This window comes from Molothrus ater, chromosome 24, assembly GCF_012460135.2.
Source record: "Molothrus ater isolate BHLD 08-10-18 breed brown headed cowbird chromosome 24, BPBGC_Mater_1.1, whole genome shotgun sequence".
NCBI lineage: Eukaryota > Metazoa > Chordata > Aves > Passeriformes > Icteridae > Molothrus > Molothrus ater.
Window position 1 is genome coordinate 4,363,017 of NC_050501.2, and position 25,667 is coordinate 4,388,683.

At 52.8% G+C, this 25,667-nt stretch overlaps 1 protein-coding gene across 1 annotated transcript; it reads right to left on the reverse strand.

The window, feature by feature from the left end:
- Window positions 1-4,139: 4,139 nt before the first annotated feature.
- TFAP2E (transcription factor AP-2 epsilon) lies at window positions 4,140-25,432 on the reverse strand. Its single transcript, XM_036397164.2, has 7 exons — window positions 25,406-25,432; window positions 24,846-25,292; window positions 24,493-24,544; window positions 8,947-9,175; window positions 8,614-8,732; window positions 5,043-5,184; window positions 4,140-4,428 (listed from the first exon to the last, which is right to left on the reverse strand). Exons 1-7 carry the CDS (start codon window positions 25,430-25,432, stop codon window positions 4,140-4,142), a joined length of 1,305 nt encoding a protein of 434 aa, XP_036253057.1.
- Window positions 25,433-25,667: the final 235 nt, after the last annotated feature.

A 25,667-nucleotide genomic window follows, 5' to 3' on the forward strand; every position in this document is an offset into this window, starting at 1 on the left:
CACACCAATTATCTCAGGAGCACCATGTCACCCTCACAAATCACATTTATTTCACTGCCTGATTTGAAAACATTTCCAGTGTTGGTGGTTTGATTCAGTTGCACCACCAGGAAAAGCTTCCCTTGCTCACAGGCTGTGTGGCTCCTGGATTCTGCATGTAAAGCTGGGAATTTAATGGACTCTCCTATAGGAAGGAATGCATTAACTACAGGTCAGCAAACTCTGGTTATTGGGTTGTTTCACACCAAGAGCTGTTATTACCCTGTTCCCTTTAAGGTCCCTGTTTAAAGGTAATTATTTAGTCTGTCCAAAGCTGTGTGGAATTCCAGCACAGCCTCTGCTCCCTGGTGTTAATGATGCAGCACAGTCACAGCTCCAAGTTCCCCTTGGTTTGCCCTTGGGACAGCTGACTCTAGGGATTGAAGAGTTTCTCTCTTTTTCTTTTTCACTTGTCAAGGATTGGTATGTGGTTTCCCTGGATTTGTCATTCATTCAAAATTAATTCAAAAAAGATTTTTTTTTTGTTTCATTCTCCTTTAGAATTGAAATTCCAGCGTGTTCTGTAACAAGCATAGAAACCCTGAGCCTGGATCTATTTTTACTCTTTGACACAATCCTATGTATTTTCCCACTATGAGATTTGTAATCAGTGTGGGAATTTATACTGGGCTTGAGCCTGGAATTGTGTAAAATGCTTTTTTTTCTCTTAGGATGGAAAAGGAGAGGACATATCAGGGGATGGCCTTGTTTGACAGTGAGCTGGGAGGGGACCCCAGTACAGACAAGAATTGGCCTTGCACGACCCCTGACCCTTCTGAAGTGTCTCTGTGGGCCTGCAGGAATGAGGGTGTGCAAAATTTTGGGGAGTCTTGATGCTTTTAGGAAGTTGCTCCTATGTGACTTGTCCATTACTCATCTTGAGCACCTGGGGTGGAATCAACAAGTGAATCCCAATCATGCAACTTCCTCCCACTCACAGGTCATTGGAGGTGTCCTGGCCTTTCAGGCACCAGACTGTTCTTCATCAAACATTCCAAAGACTTGCAGGTACCCAAAAAGGAAAATGAGGAGGGAGGGATTTTCCACCCCATGGATGTGGTGTGTAATTACTGGAGGCAGATCCTGATTCTCTGTCTGCGTTGCTCATCCGTGCTGTGTCTAAGAATTCCTTGATATTCAAAGTGCCCCAGCCAAGCCAGGTTTGCATAATGTGATTAAATTAGGAAATGATATTTCATGCCTGGATATTATAGTGTGCACACACACACACACTTTCATCCTGTGTTGGAGCGTCGCTTGCTCTGCTCTGATACCGTGCACCAGAGGATGTCTGCAAATGGAATTATTTCAGCATAGTTATCCTAAATAACCCCATGTAGGGAAACCTGTATTGTAGCACAAAAGCACCTTACTCTCCTTTATCATAATCCATTTAAATGTGGATTATGCTGATGCAGAACAGGGCACTCCTACTTTGGAATAATTTTAAATAGGAATAGTTTTTGTGCTTTTGGCTCACGCCCTGCATTATCCAAACTGGCTTTGAAGTGTAAACAAGCCTCTGATGTGTCTGTAATATTTCCATTCTGCTCCCTGACTCCTCCTTGTTTCTTGGCTCTTCCTTTGGGAAGGTCCAGAGCAAAACCAGACCTGCAGAGCCCGTCATTTAGGTCTTTGCTTTCACAAACCTCATACCAAGGGACGTTTCCAATCCAATTCCCAATTTAAATGCCTTCCTAAGCTTTGAAGGGAATATTTAGATGCAAGTTTCTGACGCTGAGCCATCCCCACAGATTATATTAGGACATTAAATGTTTCCTTTCACACTTTCCTGAGATGGAGGTTTGTGTTTCAAACCTCCTGTGGTCTCTTTTGGGGCTGTTTGGGGTTTTCCCTCTATTACCATCAGCCTGTTCTGCACCTCCAGAGAAACCTGTGGGGTGCAGCTCTGAGAAGGGCCCAATGCAGGGAGTGCTGCCAGAGCTCAGTCCCTGCAGCTGCTCCTCTGTGAGGAGCAGTGATGTGTAGGGAAGGCAGCAAGGAGGCTCCCTAAAATCACCCTCTTCTCTTGTGTCAAAAGCCATTTTTACACCTCTTCCTGTGAAAAGTCACAGCTTCTTACCTGAGGCACGTAAAATTTACTTAAATCTTCTTCCTGACCACTTCATGGGTGTCCTGGCTCTTGGTTTGGTGTCATCTTTCCCTGTTTGTGTTCTTTTATCCCATAATTTTCCACACCTCTGTCACATTCTGCTCATGTTCTTCCTCCTGCAGCTTGGTCCTGCCTCATGTGGGAGTTGCTCCCACCTGAGTTCCTCATGGATTTACCCACTAGAATTTACCAGATCTGTAAGTGCCATTCAGGACAGAGCAGTTCAGGGCTAGCACACATAATCTGGCTTTTGCTTTGTTAGTCCTTTTTCTGACCATTCCCATTGTGTTTATTTCTAAGCTCTGGGAGCTGGCGCAGAGTCCTGCTCGTGGTGACGCCACGAACAAAACCAATTTGGAGCTTCATTGCCTGGAGATCAGTGGGGCTGTTTTATCTCCTGTTTTATCACTGATACCATGAGGTCCTTCTGCAGCTCCTCACAGACAGGTTTAGATTTGACTACCCTGAGTAGTTCTGAAACATCAGCAAACTCATTCATCTCCACTGGCGCCAGGGCTGGGGACACCGGGCAGGAACAGCAGCTCCTGTCACCCCCAAGCTCTCTTTGTGGCAGCACTCAACCCCCAGCCATGAAACTGGAGAATTCTTTCTTCAATCTATGCAATTTTATATAATTTCCATCTAATAAACGATACAATCCCTTTTATATACAGAGGCAAAGGATCTTTTCTCACAAAGACGATGGAGGTGCTTTCTTCAAATAAAAAGAGGTTTATTAAGAGAATGAGAATGACATTGTAGTGTGGGTGTTGTACATCTATTGCAGCATTAAGAGAAACAACAGCAAGTACAAAATCCTGCAGAACTTCTAGAGTCATCATCATCACAGCCTAGCTTGTCCATGCTACAGTTTGGTGGATCCAAAACTTCATTCCCATTTCTAATGGCAGAAAATCCAAAGATTTTCATCTTTCAAAAGAAAAAAACCCAACCCAAAACAAACAAACAATCAAACAAAAAAAGGCAAAACAAAAAAAAACCCCAACTCAATTTGATATAAATAACTTGCACTGGACATTTTAAAACTTTCAGATTTTAATTACACATAAATAAATATATACAGATTTAGAAGAGTTCCGTTTGGCCTGGTTCAAGTTCTGCTCCTTGTGCTTTATTTATTTATTTATTTATTATTATTATTATTACTACTACTAAATTTAGAAACTTGTGTGCTGTTATCTGTGGGTTGTGGAGTTTTGTTTAGTCCTGGGTTTAACTTCACCTGCCTTTTCCCCAGCCAGGAGGGCAGCAGTCAGGGGGACTCCCCTCGGTCCTGCCCTGGGACCCATTGGCTGTGTGGTTGTTCCTCCCTCGTGCCGTGGCCTTGGGGCTCCTCAGCCCACAGGAAAATCCACAGTGAGTCTCAGTCTGAAGCTGTAAACAAAGCCTGGACCTGCTTTAAATCCACAGCAGTTCTGCCAGCAGTTTTCCTTGGCCTGGTGTCGGGGCTGGGCTCTGGGTGGGGAAGTGGGAAGGTTTCCTGGCTGTTTGCCTCAAAACCAGCAGATAAATCCAGGTGGAGCCGGGGCTCCATCCCCCTGCCCTCGGCTGCTCCTGCTCTGGGTCTTGCACTGATGAGGCTTTTGCTCTTCCCTCTCAGTCTTTTCACTTGGAACAAATTCCAGGATTTCACTATGGGTTTTTTTTTTTTTAAAAAAAAAGCAAAATAAAATCAAATTGCACATGACTTGTCTTCCTGCATCCACGTTACAAAAAAAAAAAAAAAAAGGCAAAACCCCAAAGCCATCAGCCTGGCTTCTCTCAACCTCACTACGTTCATTAGCACTGCTTTCTTCTTAAATTCTTTAAATCTTCTCTTTTTTTTCCCCTGCCTTTTCTTTGTTTGCTTTATGACGTCCAAACTCAGCAGTTCAGAAAACAGTGCTCTGGGTCACCTTTCTTCTCCCTGGAGCCACCTCTGGTGCCCGGGGGAGGCTCCCCGGGGGGAGGCAGCGCTGTTATTTTGTTATTTCCGATGCTTCGCCTCTTTGTCTGACGCTTTGGAGTCCCCGGCCGTGTGCCCGTTGCCCGTGCTGTTCATGAATATTTTATCCAGCCCCTTCAGGGACTCCACCAGGTAGTTCTGGAAGGCGGTGAGGGCAGCACAGATGGCCGGGCCCCCGAAGCCGTGGGTGATGAGGCTGAAATGAGTCAAACAGCTCTGCACGCCGGGCTCCAGGATCAGCGAGGGGCGGCTGTTCCCCAGCGGAGAGCGATCCTGGGCTATCAGGTCTGCAAACTCCTTGCAAATTTGCCTGAAAGAGAGAGGTCTGGTCACTCTAATGCATGTGGAGAGCTGCAGGAGACACAGCCATGGAATCATAGAACAGTTTGGGTTGGAAGGGACCTAAAAGATCATCCAGTCCCAAACCCTCTGCCATGGACACCAGGCTGCTCAGAGCCTCATCCAACCTAGCATTAAATGCTTTCAGGTGTGGGGCATCCACAACTCCTCTGGGTGTATTTTGAGGTTCTTTTCCTGCTCTCTGCCTCAACAACCACCTCCCCATGGTGACTTTTTGGCTCCCGCCTGGGGAAAGCCCCTGAGTGCAGAACTGGAGCCAGAGCTTTGAAAGGGCACATGAGGCAGTACCAAAATGCTCTCCAGGGCTGGGTTACCCTCTCCCATGCAAGAACAAACCCTCAAATCCGTGCAGGCTGTCCCCTTTCTGGACACCTTCCTTCCCCACAGAAGAGCAAAGTCTGGGGGCTAATGCTGAGCCCATCTCTTCCCCACAGAAGAGCAAAGTTTGGGGGCTAATGCTGAGCCCATCTCTTCCCCACAGAAGAGCAAAGTTTGGGGGCTAATTCTGCCCCTCCAGGCTGCTGATCCCCAATGCCCCAGTGGCTCCCTGCCCTCTGTACTCACTTGGTAGCCAGCAGCATGTTTTTCCTGGTGTGCAGCTCCGTGGGGTCGGAGTGCTGCCGGCACAGGTACTCTGCTGCTGCCTTGGCCGGGAACTCGGTTTCGCAGACGTAGCCGAAATCCCGAGCCAGGTGAATGGCTTCACCTGAGAGCAGGACAGAGGGACATCAGCACTGTGCCAGCACCAGCGGGACAGGGAACTGGGAACTGGAAACTGGGAGCTGGGAACTCCTGTAGAGCTTCAGAACTGTTGGGGCTCGGTTCTGGTGAGACCGGGGCCCTTCCCTGTCTCAGTGGCCACCCAAGAGCTCTCCCCACCTTCACCTCCTGCTGCAGAAACACCACTGAGTTTCTAATTCTCATCTGTAAATGAGTCTGTGTGGGCCAGATGAGCCAGTGCCAGCTCTAAACAGCAGCTGGGTCCTTCCTTTACTACGTTTTATAAGAGCATCAAGACAGTGCTGGCCCTGGAGCAGGCTGAGGAGTGACTCTGGGCATCTGCTGCAAAAGGAAGAATAGCAGAGGTATTTCTTACTTGGGAACATCCCCTGCTGCATCTTTCCCTGCTTCATCCCAAGTTTCCTGCTTGGCCTCTCCAAATTGAGAAGAGATTGAAAGAGAAACTGGAGGGTCACAGCGTGACCTCAGCCCTGGGACTGCTGGACAAGGCAGGGCAGGAGGAAGGGGCAGGGGGAAGGGGCAGGAGGAAGGGGCAGGAGGAAGGGGCAGGAGGAAGGAGCAGGGGAAGGGGCAGGAGGAAGGAGCAGGAGGAAGGAGCAGGAGGAAGGAGCAGGAGGAAGGAGCAGGGGAAGGGGCAGGGGGAAGGAGCAGGAGGAAGGAGCAGGGGGAAGGAGCAGGGGGAAGGAGCAGGGGGAAGGGGCAGGGGGAAGGAGCAGGAGGAAGGGGCAGGGGGAAGGAGCAGGAGGAAGGGGCAGGAGGAAGGGGCAGGAGGAAGGGGCAGGAGGAAGGGGCAGGAGGAAGGAGCAGGGGAAGGGGCAGGAGGAAGGGGCAGGAGGAAGGAGCAGGAGGAAGGGGCAGGAGGAAGGGGCAGGAGGAAGGGGCAGGAGGAAGGGGCAGGAGGAAGGAGCAGGGGAAGGGGAAGGGGAAGGGGCAGGAGGAAGGGGCAGGAGGAAGGGGGTTACATCCCCCACAGGGCCCTCGGGCTGGACGTGCAGGCAGCGTATCCATCACCCCCTGGAAATGCCCACCCATTGATGGGATTGATCCATCTCCAGGCGTCCCGTGGAAATAATCAGAGCTGATGGCCATTGATCATGCCCAACACCCGAAATCCCGGTCGGGCAGGCAGAGCTAATTTGCCTTGCCCCCCTGCTGCTCACATGTATTAGGCCATCCATCCTAAAGCATTAACCCAGATCCCATCCCAGCCTGCCCAGCTCCCCGAGCTCAGTCTATGGAGCCCTGTTACAGGGAAGTGTCTCTGCTTTCCACACAACAACAGTACTTCCACTTCATTTCCTCCTCCAGAGAAAGAGCAAATAAGGTAAACCCAAAGACTGCAGAATTGCAGTTATTTGTGTGTTTAAAAAAAAGAGTCAGAAAGGAATAACTGCTGAAAAACTGATACTGGGATAATGAAAGAGAGCTGAGTGACCTCATGTCAGAGCCAGGGCTGGAGCCAGGATTTATTTCTTCCATGAGTGTGTGAGTGGCTGCACATTTTAATGTTTTTTAGAGGCAGTTTGGATGCTGGATTAGAGAGGTGCCAGGGGGAACAGGACACTTTGGGTTTAGTGTTAAAGACACATTGAGCCAGATCTTGAGGAGGAGAGGCTGCAGGAGAGTGCACAGAGGGCCATGGTGGGCAGGAGGGCAGCAAGAGCCTGGCTGAGGGCAAACCTCCTCCCAAGAGCTTAGGGGTGTTTCTGGAGTGGAAATACAGCCCTGCTGCTCCCTTGGGTCCAGGCTGGAGGTGCTCTCATGGAGCACTTGCCCAAGAGAGGTCGAGTGCTTGGTGTACGTGGTGAGGACTCCCAAGGGAGCTGTTTCTACCTGGTGCTCCCTGAGTTCTCCAGGAACATCCTCCCCATCGCTATGAGCGGCTGTGGGTCAGTGTAAGAAAACCATATTTCATTAGCACTCAAAACCCCATCCATTGACTCTTTTAAATAATTAGACTTCAGGAAGGCAGAGGGGAGAAAACAAATTAAACCAAGACAGCAAATGTTCAGGAAAGAGCGTGTTTGGGGCAGAGGGGGACAAACCAGTTTCTGTGTGCTGGGTGGTGGCAGTGCAGTAGCAGCTTCCTCTGGGTGAAACATCCCCTGGTTCCATCAATGCTTACAAGCAGGAGGAAATTATATCCATCAACCACACTCCTATTTACTATGAGCTGGGAAGCAGGAACCCAAACATCAGCAGCCACTTGAAATCAAACTGTACATTTCTTCCTTCCTTTCTTTCCTTCATTCTTTTCTTTCTTTTCTTTTCATGGAAATCAGCCTTTCATTCAGCACAACCAACTGCCCTGGGTAACAACCTCCGCCTAATGAAGCGGGTCATTTAATTTGCTGGCGACAATGGAGATGATTTTCTATTCAGGATCCGAAGGCAGCTGCCCGCACCGAGCTGAGCAGGGACACAATGGATTCCTGAGCTCAGAGGGAGGCAGAGCTGTCATTCCATTTGTTTGCATCCCCGTGTGCTTTTCTCCCGGGATGCAGAGGCAGCATCATCATTTCCATGGTGGAGAGAAGTAGGAGGGGAGGAAGTGACCGAGTTAGGCAGGGGCACCTCACATGTCTGGGCAGGGCTCTGCCTGCCAGGGCAGCACCTTTTCCATGGCTCTGAGGGTGGCTGCTCCACACCTGAGCTCCACCTGCAAAACCTCAGAGCAGTTTGACATCTCCTTGGTGTCTCACTCATTTCCTGGAGCAGGGAAGGACTTGGATGTGGGCATTTCCTTCTTTTACAGGTGACATCACCCAGACCTGAGCTTGGGATGCTGCCCAAGGGTAGCGTGGTTGGAAGCACCTGAGCTGTGCCTTAGGTGGGCACACGGGGCTGCAGAGCAGCTGGGAAATTCTTGGCAGCTTTATTCAGGCTTTTTTTGTGTTTGGTCTCTGTGAGCCAACTATTAAACACAGCTCAAAGAAATGAGGGATACCCTGAGCTCCAGCCAGGAGGATGCTCACAGTCCTGCTTGGCATCCATGAGGAGCCCTTTTCCATGGGCCACACGTGATCCAACAGAAATGGCTGAGTTTTGGAAAACAGACATGGAAACATAGACTAGAATGGTTTGGGTTGGAAGAGACCTTAAAGATCATGCAGTTCCAGCCTCCTACCACAGGCAGGGCAAATGTGCTTGGACATTTTCTGGGACATTTGCTGTCTTGGTTTCATTTGTGTTCTGCCCACTGCCTTCCCAAGAGTCTGCCCATTTAACAGGACACGTTCATGAATCAGTGTGGAGGCTTACACAGGGACATTGCCATGCTCATTCAGTGGTGACCACTCCATATTTTAAGAGTTCTGGTTTATGGAAAGCTGGAAATTAAGGGGATACAAGTTTTGGCACTCCACCCTCCACAGGAGCAGGGAGGGACCCTTACCTTCCACGAGGGATGTGAGCAGGGTGACGTTGGCAGCTTTGCGCCTTCCTGCAGGTAGATTTAGTCCAATTTTCTCTAATCTTTCCCTTAAACACCGACCTCCATTTTTTGATTTGGCTCTGAAAAGAGAAAACAAAGAGGGAAAATAAATTTCCACGTAATTCATATTAAAACAACCATAATCCTAGTTTAAGCTTTGAGGTTTGAAAGGACAGAAGAGAAAGCAGTAAAAATACTATTCCTTGATGTACCACACACCAGAATTTCTCATCTCTTTATCTGAGGCAAGAGCTGGTGCTGAACACAGATCCTGGGGCTCTTGGGGCAGCTTACCTGCGGAGGACCCCGCCGAGGAGAGAGGCGTTGAGACACTCGGGGGGTGAGAGCCTCCTCTGCACCTCCCCGACCGTCACCTTGTACTTGGAGGTGGAGCTGAGGAGAGACAGGCGGCCAGGCACGGAGCAGAAAACCTCGTTGGGATTGGTGACCCCTCCAATCAGGCCGTCCTTGTTCATGGACAGCGTGGAGATGGTGGTGCCGTTGGCCTTCGAGGGGATGGGCACTGGAGACAAGGGAGAGGGAGAGAAGAGGAGACCATGGCTGAGAGACCCAGACTCTCCAGGCAGCTCTCCAGCACCTCCCAGACAGCAGCACTGCTGCTGGGATGTCTCATTAGTTCCTTATTTTCCTCAATGAGAGAAGCGAGGTGGGGTGATGAAAATAAACTAAATAAAGGTTGAAGGAAAGGAAGAAGCCTGGACGCTGCCCTCACCTGCATTCCCACAGCTCCCAGCCCATCTGTAATTAAAGCCAAGGTTTCGGCTGGTCTCCTGAGGATTGTCCATAGTGTGGATGGCTGGACCTGTGGCCAGCTGCCCTCCCTGTCCCCTCTGGGTGCTCCATGGAGGTTGGTGGCCAGGCAAAACGTGGCTGGTCCCGCTGGCCAGGATGCGAATCCTCTGCAGGGATTGCAGCTGCAGCTCAGCTCGGTGCCAGCACACACTGCATCCCAGCAGGCAGGATCAACCTCCTCCATTCCCTGCCCCAAACCCAGGAGCTGCTGGGCTGGCCCAGAGCTCTGCTTCCATTATGTGCCCACGGGAACCAGGGGAAAGAGTTCCTTTGCCTTCAGCTCTGGGATTAACCCCACAAATAGCCACAGCCCTAAACTTTCATCATCCCTGGCTAAAAGGAAGCTTAACAAGATCAAACCCAATTAATCCAGCACAAACTTCCCTCTGCTTAATGGGCAAAAGTCAATTAACACAAGGTTAGGCAGGCACTGGTAACTGCAGCATCTTGTTGGGCCTATGGCATGACACCGGGGCAAAGGGGCTCAGTTTTCCCATTTGTCATTCCAAAAGAAACATTCCTAGATGCAATAAAGGTTTGTAAGTTAAAACTGTGGGTGAAACTTGTGCCAAATCTCTTTGGTTTTTATGCTCTGAAACTAATAACCAATTTAACTCAGGGGGAAAAATAAGCAGGTTTTGAAAGAATCCAAAGATCATTTCAGCCCTGGCATTCTTTGTGCTTCCTCAGGAATGACTGTTCCACAGTCAGATGGTTCCTGCAAGTAATGCAGCAGTGACTGCCGTGGTTTATAAAGGAAATACATATGGCCAAAATGAAACAGCAGCCCCAGGATTAAGCAGGGAGGGTTCGTGGACTGGACCTATGAGGGGGCGCTTACAATCGGCACATTGAAAATCCAGCTCAACGACTCTCTAGCATGGCAATAAAAATCAGCACATGCTACATAAAAATGACTCATGTTTTAAGACTAAGGGATGAATGGAAAGGAGCTGAAGGACACGGAGTTTCCTCCCAGCACAAAACTTGCACCAAGTCAGGGAGCCAAGGGTGAGATGCACCAGTGCCCTGCTGGAGTTGGCAGCTGTGGTCCATGTTTGCCATGGCTGAGGCTGGTCTAGGGCAGAACAAACACAGGAACTTCCCCTGAGACGTAGGAAACCAGAACTATTTCCAGGAAGGAGCAACTTCAAAGCTTTCTTCCGCAGTCCCAGAACAGGTTAGGTTAGTCTCTAGGGGATCCCTTAAAATCAAAAGTCAGAGCGTGGTTTGCAAATATCCGTGCAGTGCTGCTGAGCTGTGAGGCCCTGCGGGGTCTCATCGATGGGGTTCTGCTGAAGAAGGGGCCACCCCCAAACCAGACTCCCCTGGGGAGCAGGTGTTGCTTGTAGCATGGTGTGAAGAGCTGCGTGTAACTGATCCACTCGGTAACCTGGATTATATTTGGGTACATCCGTGCATGCTTGTGATCATGCCATGGCTGCACTCAAGCTGCATGCACGGCCAGGGATCTGCACACACCCGAGGGACAGCAGAGCCATGCAGGGAGAGGGAGAGGGCTCGTGCCTCACCACACATCCATGGGACACAGCATCTGGGGAGGGGGCAAACCCAGCTGGTACCAGCGTGACTTAACACCAGAGCCTGTGGAGAAGGGTGGGATACAGCTCTGCGCTTGCCAGGCACCCCACAGGCAGTGACAGAGAGGCACAGGTGATGTTGATGTGCAGCGTGGAGACACAACGCTCGGGAAACACGCACTGGAGCTTTTAGGAATGATGCTACTGTCAGAAACAAAGCCCTGGAAAGCTGTGCCCTGGAGCTGACTGCTGTGAAGGGTAAAGCCCAGCACAGCTGGATCAGCCCAGCTCTGTGCCACAAGCAAACCAGGCAGGCACCAGCACTGAGCGTGGATTTTGGCATTGCTCTTCTGCCTCGAAGCCTCAGCCAAGGCCACAGCCCTCTGATCTGGGCGCGTGCAGGTGTGGGACAGGGTGGCTGTGTCACGTAGAGCTTGTGCCCTCACAGGGGATGTGAGAGAGGCATGGAGCAGGCAGCAGTGCTGGGAGCTGAGCCGGGCCCCGGAGTCCTGCAGCAGTGCTTCATCCATTAGACAGCATTGCCTCGATACAACAAGAATAAACAAAGCCACATTCGCCATTAATCACGAATTATTGTTATTGAGCCTCACCTGCTGCTGTTTGCCTGGTCTGATCTGCAGCTTGTTTGCCCATAAACATGCTGCAGGAGGGAGACAAGCTACCATTAAAGCCTGACAGCTTTGTTTCCTTGGCTTTTGGGGAACCAAAATTGTCTCTTGTCATCTGAGTAAACCAAAAGTCCCCCTCGATCTTCAGTTGCTGCTTTCCCGCTCCCGCAAGCAGCAGGTGATCGGAGCACCTGAGCCAGCCTGCAGACAAGAAGGAAGCATGAGAGCGGTGCGGGCCAGCAGCCCCGCGCCCCAGCGCCGACCCCCTGCGCCTGCCGAGCCCCGAGCTGCTCCCGCAGCCTCTGCCGAGGGCTCATCCCGGCTCCGGTGCAGAGCAGAGACCGCTCGGGGCAGAGCCAGGGTCTGCACGGTGAGGTTGAGGCGCTGAGCAGCCCCGATGTGAGCGGGGATTGCAGGCGCCCGGGAGAAGGAGCAGCCGGGCACAACAAGGACCCGAGATGTGGGATGGAAATGTCACACCGTGTCACTGCACTCGTCACCCCCCCTGCGGGATCAGCCATAGGAGACACCCGTTTTTGGCAGAGTAGGACTCCACCTTTCCCACAGTGACCCGGCTCTCCCTCCCTCGTCCCCCTGGCAGGAGCTCGGGCAGGGTCGGGTCCCACTCCTGACCGTGGAAACCCAGAAACACATTCCAGAGATGCTCGTGCACACAGTGTCACACCAACACACCACAAAGGCTGATGAGGAAGGGTTGGATGCTGCTGCCCAAACAATCACACCTCCAGCCCTGCCTGGTGAGCAGGATGGGGAACCCCTGGGTCACCCCAGCCCACCCCAGGAAGCTACAAATGGCTGGGCACAAGTGGGAGTTTGGGTTGATTCAGCCAAAGAAAGGGGAAGAAGGAGACCTTAGACCTTAAATAACTGCTCAAAGCACTCCTGGGGAATGCAAGGTCCTCTTTGTTATCTGTTCTTATTATTTATCAATTATTATTTATTGATGCTTGATTGCTTCACTCTGTCCTCCTCCTTTTCTTAAACTGCCTGGCATTTCTGAGAGGGTTTTTCCCATGGAAGTGCTTTTTATTCAGATTAATCCTGCTATTTCTAAATCAGCAAATTTAGGTGAGCTTGGCTGCAGATTTCAAAAACTGAGGCCCCTGTGAAGCATTTTGACCTGCCCTGGGAATGCTGCAGGTGGGCTGGACACAGGCAAGCACTGGCACAGGTCAAAGGGGTCAGATCTGAAAGGGAAAACAGATTTTGGAATAAGGTTATGCTGGCAGACCTCAAAGGGCTTCACACATTGCTGATCCTCAGCCCAGTGCTGGTACAGCTCCAGCCACCAAAGCCATGAACTCACTCCTGACTCAAGCCAGCTCCTTAGTGCAGCTGGGGAAAATTGAGGCACAGAGCAAGTTAAATGATTTACCAGAGCTCAGGTACGTGGCATGATGTGTGTGTGTGCAATTCCATGTGGGAATGCTTTTCTAAGCAATCCGGGTTCAGCTGTTGCCCAAGTGTTGGGGAGTGCTGTGCTGCAGGCTGCTTACCTACAGCCTCTGTTTTCATAGCCCTGGATTTTCTGTAGGAAGCTGTGAAATCGAGCTGCTTGTCACCACATCATCTTGGCTCCTGGTGCTGTGGTGATTTGGAGAAGGGCAGCATGGCAGCAGCAGGCACACAGCAGAATCTTGCTGAGTGTGGGGAGGGAAATGATCCTCATTTCTTCTGTACACCTCACAGGAAGCTTTTCCATCAGACTCAGCCTCTCACTGCAGCCTTGAACCTCACAGGGCAGGTGCCACTTGCAATCTGTTCAATTCCAGGTGTGTGTGAGCAGCCCTGGAGAGACACAAACTCCCAGTGAGTCGCTTGCCTCTGTGCTTGGAGCGGGTACCCATGACTTCATCTTCCCTGTGAACCTCAAGGTTTGTCATGTCCCATCAGAGGAGCCTTTTGTGTTGAGTCAGTTCTGGTTTGTCTTTAAAACATACCCTGGTGTAACTGTCAGATGATGAACCCCCAGAACTTCATTTGCTGTGGCTCAAAAAACCCTGATGCAGAGAGTGATTTCAAACAAGTCCTGGTGTCCAAAACTACCAAGGGTTTCATCCCTTGACTTCCCTGAGCTGGAGAACACCCTGCCTGCCTGGGGTTATCTCTTTGTATCTGCCACAGCCAGAATGAAATTGTGTTATGACACAGGACAAGTCACTATCCCTGTTTGGGCTTGACTGTCTCCAGCAACAAATTGCAGATAATAATATAATAATGTCTACCTGGGAGGGATGTTATGACACCCAATTAAAACTTTCCAAGTAATCTCTGGTGGGAGATTTCTCCAGGTGAGAAGTCCTTGGGTGCTGAATGCACCAGGAGGAGTTGGTCCAGCCGCTGAGCATGGGATGTGATGATGCCCCTTGGAGCAGACAGGCAATGGAAAGGCAATTCCATGAACAACAGGAGTCCCACACCTCCAGGATGCTGCAGCCCATGGGATGGGATGGCACAGCTTTGTCTCCCTGAGGGTTTTCAGGAGACAGCTGGGAGAAAGATAAAACCTCGGCTGAATGGATTGCTCAGCTATGAATCCAGAGAATGGAATAAGGAGCCTCACTCCTTCGAAGTGTCCCAAAAGAAAGCACAAAGTTTCTGCCACTTCTGGCTTGCAGAGGTAGATCCTTTGGATCTTAAGTTCAAGAGGCAAAAAGAAGGAGCAAAACAAACCCATTCTTCAAAGGCTTTCACCTAGAAACCCTTGGAGAATTTCCTGCTTTTGCCCAGTGAAATCCAGCACGAGCCGATCCGCAGCCCTGCGCCTCCTCTTCCTCATCCTCCCTCTTCTGCACGGTCCGGACTGAGGATGCTCCGTCATTCCTTCTCCTTCCTCATATTTGTTCACCGAAGTCTGTGGGTGAAATTACCATTGTGATTCCTGGAAATGGGCACTTTGAAATGTAAACGTTCGGTGGAAAAGGTGCAGCTGCAGCCCGGCTCAGTCTTCGTGCGCGGAGCTGCGGGAGCCGGTGTCCGTGCTCAGGGCTGGCAGCAAAACATCGATTTCTGGGTTTAAGGGAAAAGAAACTTTCCTACAAAAAGAGAAAAATACGAAGTACAGAGTCGTTTCCATAGGAGAAATGCGCTGCTCGCTTGCAAAATTATCTGTTAGCAGGAAAAATTGTGGTACTTGGGAATTGAGTTGCTTATCGTGGTGTTATTTGTTCTGTTCCATTTCCAGCTGGAGCTCTGGGTGCTGTAAGGGGAAAAACAGGTCCAGAGGGAAGATGCAAATCGCTGCCCGTCTTACAAGTCTGTTTTCTTCTCTCTCCAGATACACTGCAGGTAAATTCTCTTCCTCGGTAAGGCGGAATCCCTGAATATCGGAGCTTTTATTGCGACATCCCTTTAAAAGTGGGAGTGTGCTACTGTTGAGGTTGCATTTTAAAGAGCTAGCAGTAAATCGCCTTAGGAGACAACCTGGGACAAAGCAATCGCTCATCTTCAGGCACAGCAGCTCTGTCTCCAGTCCCCCACCAAAGCCTCTGAGCCCCCCGTCCCTTTCCAGGGCCGTGCCCCGGCCGGCTCGGCTGCCTCGGGCATCGCTGCGGGGCAGAGCTGAGCCGTGCCCCGCACACCTGCACCCTCCGAACCTGCCGCAGGTGCCGAGGTTTTGGTTCCACGGCTCTGCAGGTGCAGCGGTGACAGCCCCGGTTTGTTCCCTGGCCGGGGGTGCCGCTGCTCTGACCCGCTCCGGGTCCCGGCTGATGGATGTTTGTGTGCAGCCCCCGATGGAAACGCTGCAGAGAGGGGAGGGATTGCTGCTGTCTTCCGGGAAGAGCTGTCAGCGAGCTCATCTAACCTTCCTTTGAATGTCTCTGATGTAAATTATAAGATGGAGATATATATATATAAAAAAAATATCTGAATGTGGGTGTGAGCCAGGGCAGCTGCTCCTGCCATCCCTTTAAAAGCCCTTTTTCAGGGAGGAGGTGCTGCAGAGTTCAGCTGCACCAATTTCCTGGTGTTTCAGCAGAGAGGTATTTATTGATGGTCCAGGGAAGGAGGTCAGAGCCATCAGCTGTATTTCAAACGCACACTCTGTAATTATCCTCTCTCCCCAGAGGGGATTATACAGGTATTCTCTTTATCTCGAATGCACAACCTGAACCGAGTCCCCCTGTCAAAGAGCCTCTCTAGGAACCACCACCATCATCGGCCTTTTCAAATGGAAGGATGGAAAGAATCTTGGTTTTATCTGCGGCTTTTCGAGATCGCTGAGCTCTGATAGGGAAATGAATCTCGGACCCTCAGAGGAGAGCAGGGATACAGCCTCAATCTATTCCCATGAGAAAGCTGATCAGGAGAGGTCCCATGCCTATGCAAAACTCCCATATTTAACATTTTGTTTCCCATGCAAATCCATTCATCAGGTTGGGAAAGAAATATGAAGTTGCCGTGTGATATTAATTCCATTTTTCATTCTGTACCTCTGTTTGAGCCAGTGAAGTCCCAACCATGAGTCACTGCAGGTGTCTCCTGGGGAGCTTTGGGATGGATCTACAGAGCAGGAAGGTTCAGACTCCCCCAAATCCATGGGAACAATGGCTTGGTTAAGAATGGTCCCTGCTGAGTACATCATGCTTTGATAGGAATGGCCAGCTGATATAATATTAAAATTTACTCAGCCCCCTGAGCTCCTGCAGGACTTGGGAAGGGGACTAGAAAGTGCTTTGCAATTGATAATTTCAGCTAAGGCATTTTCTGCTTCACCATTTAGGAATGACTCGACCTCAAATATGCTGCTGTTCAGAATAGTTTGTCAGTTTTTTGGGAACTGCTCACAATTAATTTGTGGTGAGCTCCCACATGTTTCCTTTCCATGCTTCATTTCATGGAGTGGATTCTATTCTGCTGTCTGGGGAACCCTGATGTCACAGTCTGAGCAGTAACTGCAGAAACACTTCACTGGAAGGCACCAAACATCAATGATTAAAATGTCCCCCTAAACAGTAAAACTCAGGTGTCTGAACCTTTAAAGGGAATGAATGAAAATTATTTGGGTCCTGCTTTTGAGTGACGAAGTGTTTGGAGATATTTCCTGCACTGCTGGTTGGAAACCGCCCCGATGCAGCGACTTCATTGGAGAAGTCAGTTTAATCTGGTAATTCACATTATTTCCTTCCCCCTTGATTCTAAATTACTTTTTCTGAATCTGCAGCTATGCCCTTCTATATCTACATTAGAAAATTAACTATTTCAATTTCAGTTCAATTACTGAATAATTATTTAAAATTCAGTCAAATTCTGCCCGTTTAGAATTCACGTTTCACAGCACAAACCAAGCAGGTTTAGAAACGGGAGGTTGGAGAGCCAGAGGATTTAAGCCACACTGCTCCATGCTGACACCAAGGGAAGTTCCCCATCCATTGTCACCCCTGGCTGTGCTGCAGCAAGTGCTCCCAGCCCCACACACTCCATAACTCTGCCTGCAGCATCAACCACCCCAAATTCACTCCTTTAGCAGCACAAACACTTTGGCACCCAGTCTATGAGCTCTTTATGTGTTTAAACAGTTCAATCCATTTCACAACAACATGCAGGGGAACTTTTCCCTGTATTCCCTATTGATGCACCTGAATTTGTGTGGTTGGGATCTCCATAATCTAAGAGGGGAGAGCAAAGCTGTGACATTGCGGTGAGCGATGACCGATCCCGTGGAAGCCATTGCCATGTTCCTGTCAATTTGTTAAATCTATTCAGGTTGTTGAAGGGCAAAAGACCATCCAGCAAAGATTAGAACTGAATAATAACAGAAAAAATTCTTCCCTTCGTACTGAGCTCGCTGCCAGCCCGCCGAGCTGGCGGGGTTTCAGTCTGGGTCTGACCACAGCAACGTGAATCTCTCGGTTCAGCGGCTCCTCGGAGCTGCCCTTGGCCAGGGATTGCTCTGGGGACAGGCACTGCTCACCCACTGTCACAGCAAAAAAGGCTTTTCCTTTTCCTTGCTCGGATGCCCTGGGTTGCTGACACCAGTGTATTGCTGCGACAAACCCTCTGATGATGGTTTTTCAATGGCCACCCCATCTCTTGCTAACTGGATCCTGTGCTGGAAACCTCCCAAAGCACCCTCGGTCAGATCCTCTGCTCGAACCTCTCCAGCCCTGGGAGGGTGGCTCTGCTTTCTCCCACACATGTGGCCACTTTGGGGCTCCCAGGGAGCCCTGGGGACACCACTTGCTCCCTGGGACCTGTCTGACCAGTCCGGAGGGAACAGGGCTGACCCAATCCCTCTCTCCCTGGCGCCTCGGCACTCTGGTGACTGATGCCAGATAAATGCCTGAGATAGAGGGTGGGGAGACTCAGCCCGGCTGGAATCCCAAGCACGCACCGCAGACACTGCCGTGGATTTTTAAGCCACGAAGGTGAACCTGCTCCCAGCTCCCCTGGTCCTGCTCCAAGCCCCAAGCTCCTGCCATGCTGTGTTTTGGGGTTCTTTAATTGCAATGGGCACCTTGGGCTCCTTTCTAGCAATTCCCTCTCGCTCCCATTCTCTGCCCTTTCTCCCCAAACCACAACCAAAGGGAAGGCAATACCCAGGCACAGCAGAGCTGGGCTGGGGACAGGCCAGGGAGACGAGAGCTGAGCATGCAGAAGCTCCAAGCATCACATCCAGATTTGCTAATTAGTTCCTCCATTAAGAATTAAAATAAACAAACAAATGGAAGGACAGCAAGAGTGAGTAATTCCCTGGATCACACAGGAAAGGGTGGGATGGTTTAGTGGTTAGAGTGCTAGTCTAGGACTTCAGAGAACCTCATTTAGGCTCTTCAAATAATTAAGAGAGATTGCAAACATTTTTTTTCTGAGATCATCTATCTTGGAATATTATTAAACTGGGAGGAATAGTCTGTGTTTGCCTCTGCTCTGCTGCAGGTTTAGTGTGACCCTGGTCTGGAATGACATTGATGGGTCCTATGGGTCTTGCCTGTGCCTGTGCTGCCCTGGGTGTGTGTCCTGATGGACCCCAGTGAGGCAGGCATCTGTGCTGTCACACAAATTAAGATCTTGGCACCACTTCCTTTGCAGGGACAAACACCACTGGTGTAACCTGGCCAAGGCTGTCCTGCTGCCAGTCCACCTGTGGATGAAATAGCCCCTGTGGGAGCCAGGGTAGTGATGTGACAGTGGACACCAAACTGCAAAGATACCGAACAGCCCCCAAAATGAAGGGGAAGGTGCTCCAGAGCAAGCCCAACACGTCTGTGCTGCTCTCTCGGTGCTGTCCATGGAGAAGCCTCACCTGAGGTTCTCCTCCCAGAGCAGAGGTGCTGCTGCTTTGGCTCAAGCCACAAGCCAAAAAACAACCCAAGCTGGCTTTCCTGAACCTACCCTTTAAGAGTTGCTCTTTATTTCAAACAAAGAAAAAAATTCATTTAGAAACATCTAATTAAACAGTAAGTCATGACAAGGTACATGAAACTTGGAGATAACACATGCCTGGGAGGCAGTGGGGAGGTTGAGACAAAGCCCAGCGCCTTCACCAGTACCCGCGTGTGTTATCTCACATGAACACACACCTGGGCTTATCCTGGTGCAATTATAGGACATTAAAAATATAATTTTAATGGAGGAATGGTGATCTGGATGCAGTTCAGAGTAAAAACTTTCTTTCAAGTTTCTCTGTTTGATTAGTAGGTGTTCCTGCCGCGCACCGTGAGCGCGCGAGGCAGAAGCGGCAGGCTCGGGAGGTGTGACTGTGTTTTGAGGAACGCTGCTCTATCTCCCTGTGTGTGCGAGGGCTTGTCGAAACTTTAAAGCATTCATGAGCAGCACTAAGGCAGCAAAACTTCCAGTCAAGACCCGGCTTGTCCCGGGTGAGCCCCTTTTCCTACTCAGGCAAACTACCGCCGCAGATGAAGCTGCAGAGAGCTGGGAGGGCTCCCCAGCGAGCCCAGCACCCTGCAGCTGACTGGAAGCCAAGTACCTCCACCCACGGCCCTGGACAGTCCTATAAAAGCTGTGTCTTCACAGCCCCAGGTGTTTTACAGGATGACCTCATTTATTACCTTACTCGTCACAGGAAATGATGTTTATCTAATCTACCATTCTTTCAGGGTTTTTTTTTCCCCCTGCCACATCTGGCTTCTTACATTTCTTACAGCTCAGTTCCTCCTTGCACCAAAACAAAGGAGAAATGGCACTGCTGCCATCATGCCAGTGCCTCAATCCCACCAGTTTGAGAAGAAGCTGAGAAGCTTCAAAACCTGGAGCTCGCGTGCGGTGGCGAGTGGATCTAAGGATCTCGGTCCTTAATCTCCCTCCTCTGCTGCATTCCTTAGTAGTGACAGCTACTTCTTGCAATATTCCTGACTGTGGGCTCTGAGGCACAGCTTTCCATCTGCCTGTCCAGTATCCAGCCAAACAGGTCCACATTCCTGAGCAGAAACGCTAGCACTGCCCCTCGGAGCGGCTCGAAAGCCTCGGATGGAAACTGGAACAAGTCACAAACATGAGGGAAGGCAGCAGCAGCCAGGACCAGATCCACAGAAATGAGGGACAGTGGCAGCACCAGATCCACAAAAACAAGGGACAGTGGCAGCACCAGATCCACAAACACAAGGCACAGTGGCAGGAGCAGGTCCCACTGCCCCAGCACGGAGCTGGGGACGCGCGCTGTGCGTGCCTGGGTGCCAGTGTGAGCCCACGCTGGTCACACCCTGCTCTGTCTCTACTCCAGGTTGTAAAATGCCACAGCCAAAACTCGTGCCCGCGAGCGGGTGCACCAGCCCCTGTGGCTCACCCTGCTCCTTCTGCCACAGGGCCCCAGCTCTCTCCTGCCCACCTCCAGCAGGACCCAGGGCTGCTCCCGCACCCCAGCGTGTCCCCAGGTGCCAGGGAAAGAGATTGGTATTTTTCTTTGTAATAAAAAGGCTCTCCCAGAAGCTTTCTGCTGATCCCAAAAGGATGTGAAAGCAATAAAACCCCTCCTTATTTTACAACCAAGCTGCAGGATTTTTTGCTACTGAGCACAACGACCTAAATGCTTGATTTCATAACCAGAAGGTCGCACCCTGCACCAGGAGCTCGGGACTTGCTGAGTCCCCAGTTTTATGTCTGGGGGGGTCTCACAGCCAGACCTTGGCAGCTGACCTGGGCATCCAAACATCAGGGCAGCAGGTGAGTGGAGCAGAAAATTCCTGAGCTGCTGTAGACTAAAGCAGCCAGAGCCCCAGCTAAACTTTTTCAGAGCTAATTTTAATGTTTCTCAGTCTAATATTTCCTGGTCTTATATAAATGCTTGGAAGGGAAAGTAATACTAATACTAATACTACTAATAATAATTATAATAACTCAACCACAAACAAAACAACAACAAAAGAAAGGCAAAGGAAACAATTTCTGAAATACTGATGGGAAAAAAGGAGAATGAACAAATAGGGGTACAAGATATTCATAAATGCTCTGCTGCCCTGTCCAAGATTTTATCTATTTATTCCCAAACGAAATCTATCACCCCATTTGTCACGACATCACGGGGGAAAAACTCATCGTCTGTTTTTCAGAGCTATCACATCTCTCCCTGCTCCAAGTGAAATCCCAGCTCACACACCGCACCCCACAACCGGACTGGACCCTTCACCCGGGATTTCTCGGCGCCTCCAGCCCTAGGGATCACCACGGCGATAACGAACCAGAACCAGTCCCGAGGGCAGCGGTGGAAAGGGGTATTTGAACGCCTGTTCCCAGCCGGGATCTGCCTCCCTGGGCTGCACCCGCTGCCGGGACCCGGCTGCCCCCGCCGGCAATGCGGGATGGGGGTCCCGGGGCGGTCCCCGAGCCCTTTCTGGGGTGAATCCCCGCTTTTCCTCTCCACTTGTTTCATTCGGGGTTACCTGCACCCAAGGAGCCGGAGCGCTGCGGGCTGGGGAAAACACTCGGAGGGGAGAGGGTGGCAATGCACCGCATTTCGAGATGCCCACAAAATCCCTGGAATTTTATTAACGGCTGGAAGTTTAGTTGAGAAGGAAAAGGAGGGAAAACAGACACGCCGTCAGTGATGCTCCCACACAGCGCTCCGAGGCTCCGGGGGCAGCATCTTCCCCTCGCCGGGCTGGGGGACATCGGCAGTGACCCCCGTTCAGCGGGAATGGCCCCGAAATCCCGGGATACGGGAGGGGAGAGGCTGCGGGGACAGCGCGGGGCTGCGGGCTCTTCCCGCCCGTTCCGGGCTCTTTCCGACCGGGGACTAAATGCGACTCCAAGGACGGGAGTTAAAAGGGAGGTTTGGGGATCTGGGGCAGGTGATTAATATTTTGTTGAACCAGGACAATAGTATCAGGGCAACTAATTAGGCGGGATAAATCTGTTTCCACACGCAAAGATTTCTATCAGGTTTCTGTCCGACGGCCATTCCGTCAGGAATTCAGGATTAATCGGCGTTTGGGATCTCGGTGCGATTTAGGACAAAACTGCGCTTTTTAAGTTTAACCTCGCTCCCTTCAGATTGGGGGTTCTCGAGCCCTGCTGCCCAGCCGCTCCCTCCGGCTCTTTCTGCCCGGGACCCGCCGGGAGCTGCCTCACATGGCTTTAATTTAATTTTATTTTTCCTGGGGTGTCATTCACCCGCGGGGGCCCGGGCTCGGCTCTTGCCACGCTGGGCTCCAGAAGACAGCTCAAAGCTGCCAGGGCTACATTTTATACATTCTAAAAAATTAAATAAAGCCGAATGTAAAGGAATTTATTCCCCGGGCCGTGTGGAGGGCAGAGGCGTTTGATCCAGGATCCCCGGCTGCAGCTTCCATAATTCCTCCGGTTTCTTTAGAGCTGAACTCGCCCGTTTGGGAGCTTCCAGGGGCAGGGAAAGAGGAGCGCGGCCATCGGCTCCGGATGCCGTTCTCCCGATCCCTGACAGCGGGGCGGGTGACGGAGCGGGGCCGGGACAGAGCCCCCGGTGCTGCCGCCGCTCCCGGGAGCCCCGGTGGCTCCGTCCCGCCGCTTCCAGCGGGGCTGCCCAGCTCCCCCCGCAAACACGCTCGTGGCTTTGGATTTATCGATTTCCCCAGCAAACTCGGAGTTGCGCTCTCCAAACACAGCAATAATAATAGAGAAAATTTAAATAATAATAAAGAGGGCAAAAACAGGGACGGAAAAGAGATATTAATATTTAAAAAAATATTAAAATTCCCAGACAAGAAAGGGCGTGGAAGAAAAAGTGTCCGGCACAGGGGCTGCGGTCGAGCTTTTTGCACCATTTCTGCCTTTAGCCAGAGATATTTTAATTTTATTTTTCCTTTCTTTTTTCTTTTTTTAAATTTTTCTTTCCAAGACTAGGGAACTAGAGAATTTCCAAGGGCAAAAACCAGGCACTAAACAACGACAAATCCTTCCGATAGAAGACAAAAAATTCTAAGTAAAGGCGCTTTTGGAAAAAGGAGGGGGAAAACCTCACTGAACCACTATAACTCTAACCGAACTTCCAGACTAACATTCCCACTCCGGGATATTTCCCGAGCGTTCCGGGGCGCTCCTGCCCTGCCCCAGCCACGGAGGTAAGGTCGGTGCCGGCTCACGCACCCCTCAGCTTCTTGCGACCATTCCTCACTCCCGAATGTTTAATGAAACGCCTCTCCAGCGTTCTGATTAAAGCTCAATTAATGCGGGTCATTAATGTCCCGCTGGCAGCCGCGTGTTGCTAGAATGGCCTTTCCTAGGGAAAGGGGATGCGGCGCACCGGGAGCGCCGCTCCCCCCGAAACGACCGGCGGCAGCTGGGGAAGGACCGCACGAACGGGAGGTTTTTCATGCAGTTACCGGGGATCGGCTACGGCCCGGACCAGCACCGGGACTGCGGGGCTGCAGCACCCACCGGCCCACGTTACCGAGCCGTCCCCGTGGCTGCGGCTCCGTTCTGGTTAAACGCATCCTCCCCATGCACAAAATTCTGTAAAAAATCGCGGGGAGAAGCCAAGAGCAGCGCTGGAATATTCCATAGTAGAGATCGCCCCGAGAACCAAACCGGACGCTCCCGGGCCCCTCTCATCGCTCTCACAACGGCCCGGCGGAAAATTTAGTACAGAAATATTTTAGGGAGTTGAGCTGTTTTACCCACCGGTTCCTTGGGATGTGGGGGACTGGTCAGGGTGCGGGGCAGAACCGGACGCGGGAGATCTCGGGGGTCGAGCGGGATCTCTGCCCGCAGCCCCGATCCCCGCGCCGGTCCCGGAGGAAAAGGCATCGCCTCCCCTCTGGTCCCGGAGCGAAGCCCCGGTTCTGGAGCGGCAGAGGCGGGGGGGTGTCTGCAGACCCGGGCTATTGCCGAGATGGGGCTGCGGGACAGGCAGCACCGGCCCCAGAGCCGCGCCACTTCTCGTCTCCGTTAAACGCGTCCTTCCCCTCGGTACCGGTCCCGCCGAACGGGCCCGATCCGCCGCGGTGTGAAGCGGTTCGCGGCCCGCGCTGCCTCCCCCGCCGCCGGGCGCGGGGATCCGACCGGGGCACGGCGGGACCGGGAGCACCGGGAGCTGCCGCCGAGCGCCGCCGGGGCATCCCCGGGCTCTCCACGCAAACCGTACGCGGCCGCCGGCGGGGTGGGCCCCGGGGCTCCCCGACAGCAGCGTCCGCCCGTCCGGGCCCTTCGGAACCGGGAAGGATCGACGGCAGCGGTACCGCCCGAGGGAGAGCGGTGGGCCGGGGGCGGGTGGGCGCGCTGGCCCGCCGGGACCCGCCGCTTTCGTTTCAGTCTCGCCGGGGACAGCAGCGAGCCCTTCCCGACGGGCGGGGAGCAGCCCCGCGGGAGGGCGGACGCGGGGGGACCCGACGCTGGGAGCCCCGAGGGCAGGAGCGGGGCCCGGTCCGGTGCCGCTTTCCGCTGAGCCGCCGCGCTTTTCTTACCTTTCTTGATCACGGACTGATCGAGCAGGTTCATCCCGCCGTCGTCCACGGCCTGAAAGCACCGAGGGAAGGAAGAGCCGTCAGCCGGCCCCGGGCACCGGCTGCCGGCGGCGCGGGGACGGCCCGATTCCCCCCGCTGCCCCCGGCCAGAGGGAATTCTGAGGACACGAGTGAGCCCCACTAATGGGAATCCCCGGCCCGGTGTTTCTGTTTGCCCGGGGGTACGGGCGCCGTGGGGCCCGACTCGTCCCGGCCTGGAATCCTCGGTCGCACAGGCAGAGGGATCTGGCCCCGTCCCCGGACAACCAACCCACCCCGGGCACCCTCCCGGTGCTCCCGCCGTCCCCCCGTACCTGGATGTCCTCGAGGCCGTGGTGGCCGAGGCCGTGGAGGCCCAGCGGGCCGTCGGCGAGGCCGTGGCCGCCGTCGGGCAGCCCGTGGAGCAGGCGGGGCACGGCGGGGTATTCGCGGCGAGGGTCGAGCCCCAGGGCTCGGTGGGTCTGCGAGAGCAGCCCCGGCTCGTCCTGCCGGCCGCGCTGCGGGGGCCAGGCCGGCTGCTGGTGCTGGTGCAGAGGGCTGAGCGCCGCGTACGGGTCCGCCAGGTGAGGGTAAGCGGGCTCCTGGCCCTGCGGGTAGGGCAACGGCGGCTGCGGGTACGGCGGGGGGAAGTAGGGCGGCTGGAAGTCGGCGGCGGGCGTGTGGCAGAGCGGCGGCGCCGAGCCATAGGGCGCCTGGTTGAGCGAGGGCAGCTGCGGCAGGCGGGCCCCGGCCGGCGCCCCGGGCAGCCCCTCGGCTCGGTCCTGCGGCGGCGAAAACAGCGGCGGTGAGGCGGGCACGGACCCCCGGCCCCAGTCCCCGGCCCCCCGTCCCGTCCCGTCCCGTCCCGCCCCACGCGTGCTCGTCCCGCACTCACCATGCCCGGGTAGCTGTGCACAAGCATCGGTGCGGGCCCGCGGCAAGCCCCGGGCGGGCCGGGCCCCGGGGGTGCCCCCGTCTCCGCCCCTCTATCCCGCCGGAGCGGCGTCTCCCATCGCCCGCCCGCTCCTCTGCGCCGGCCCCGACTCCATGCACGCCAGTTATAGCGGCGGGGGCGCGCCCGCCGCCCCGGGAGCGCGCGTCAGAGCGCGGGGACGGGGACGCGCCGCCCGCTCCCGCGGGGCCCCGACGGCTCCCGA

Coding starts and splice junctions, on each gene's coding strand:
- TFAP2E (XM_036397164.2), bottom strand. CDS start 25,432: ATGCTTGTGCACAGCTACCCGGGCATG. Junction 25,293..25,405: donor TGCACAGCTACCCGGGCATG/GTGAGTGCGGGA, acceptor TCGCCGCCGCAG/GACCGAGCCGAGGGGCTGCC. Junction 4,429..5,042: donor AACATGCTGCTGGCTACCAA/GTGAGTACAGAG, acceptor TCTCTCTTTCAG/GCAAATTTGCAAGGAGTTTG.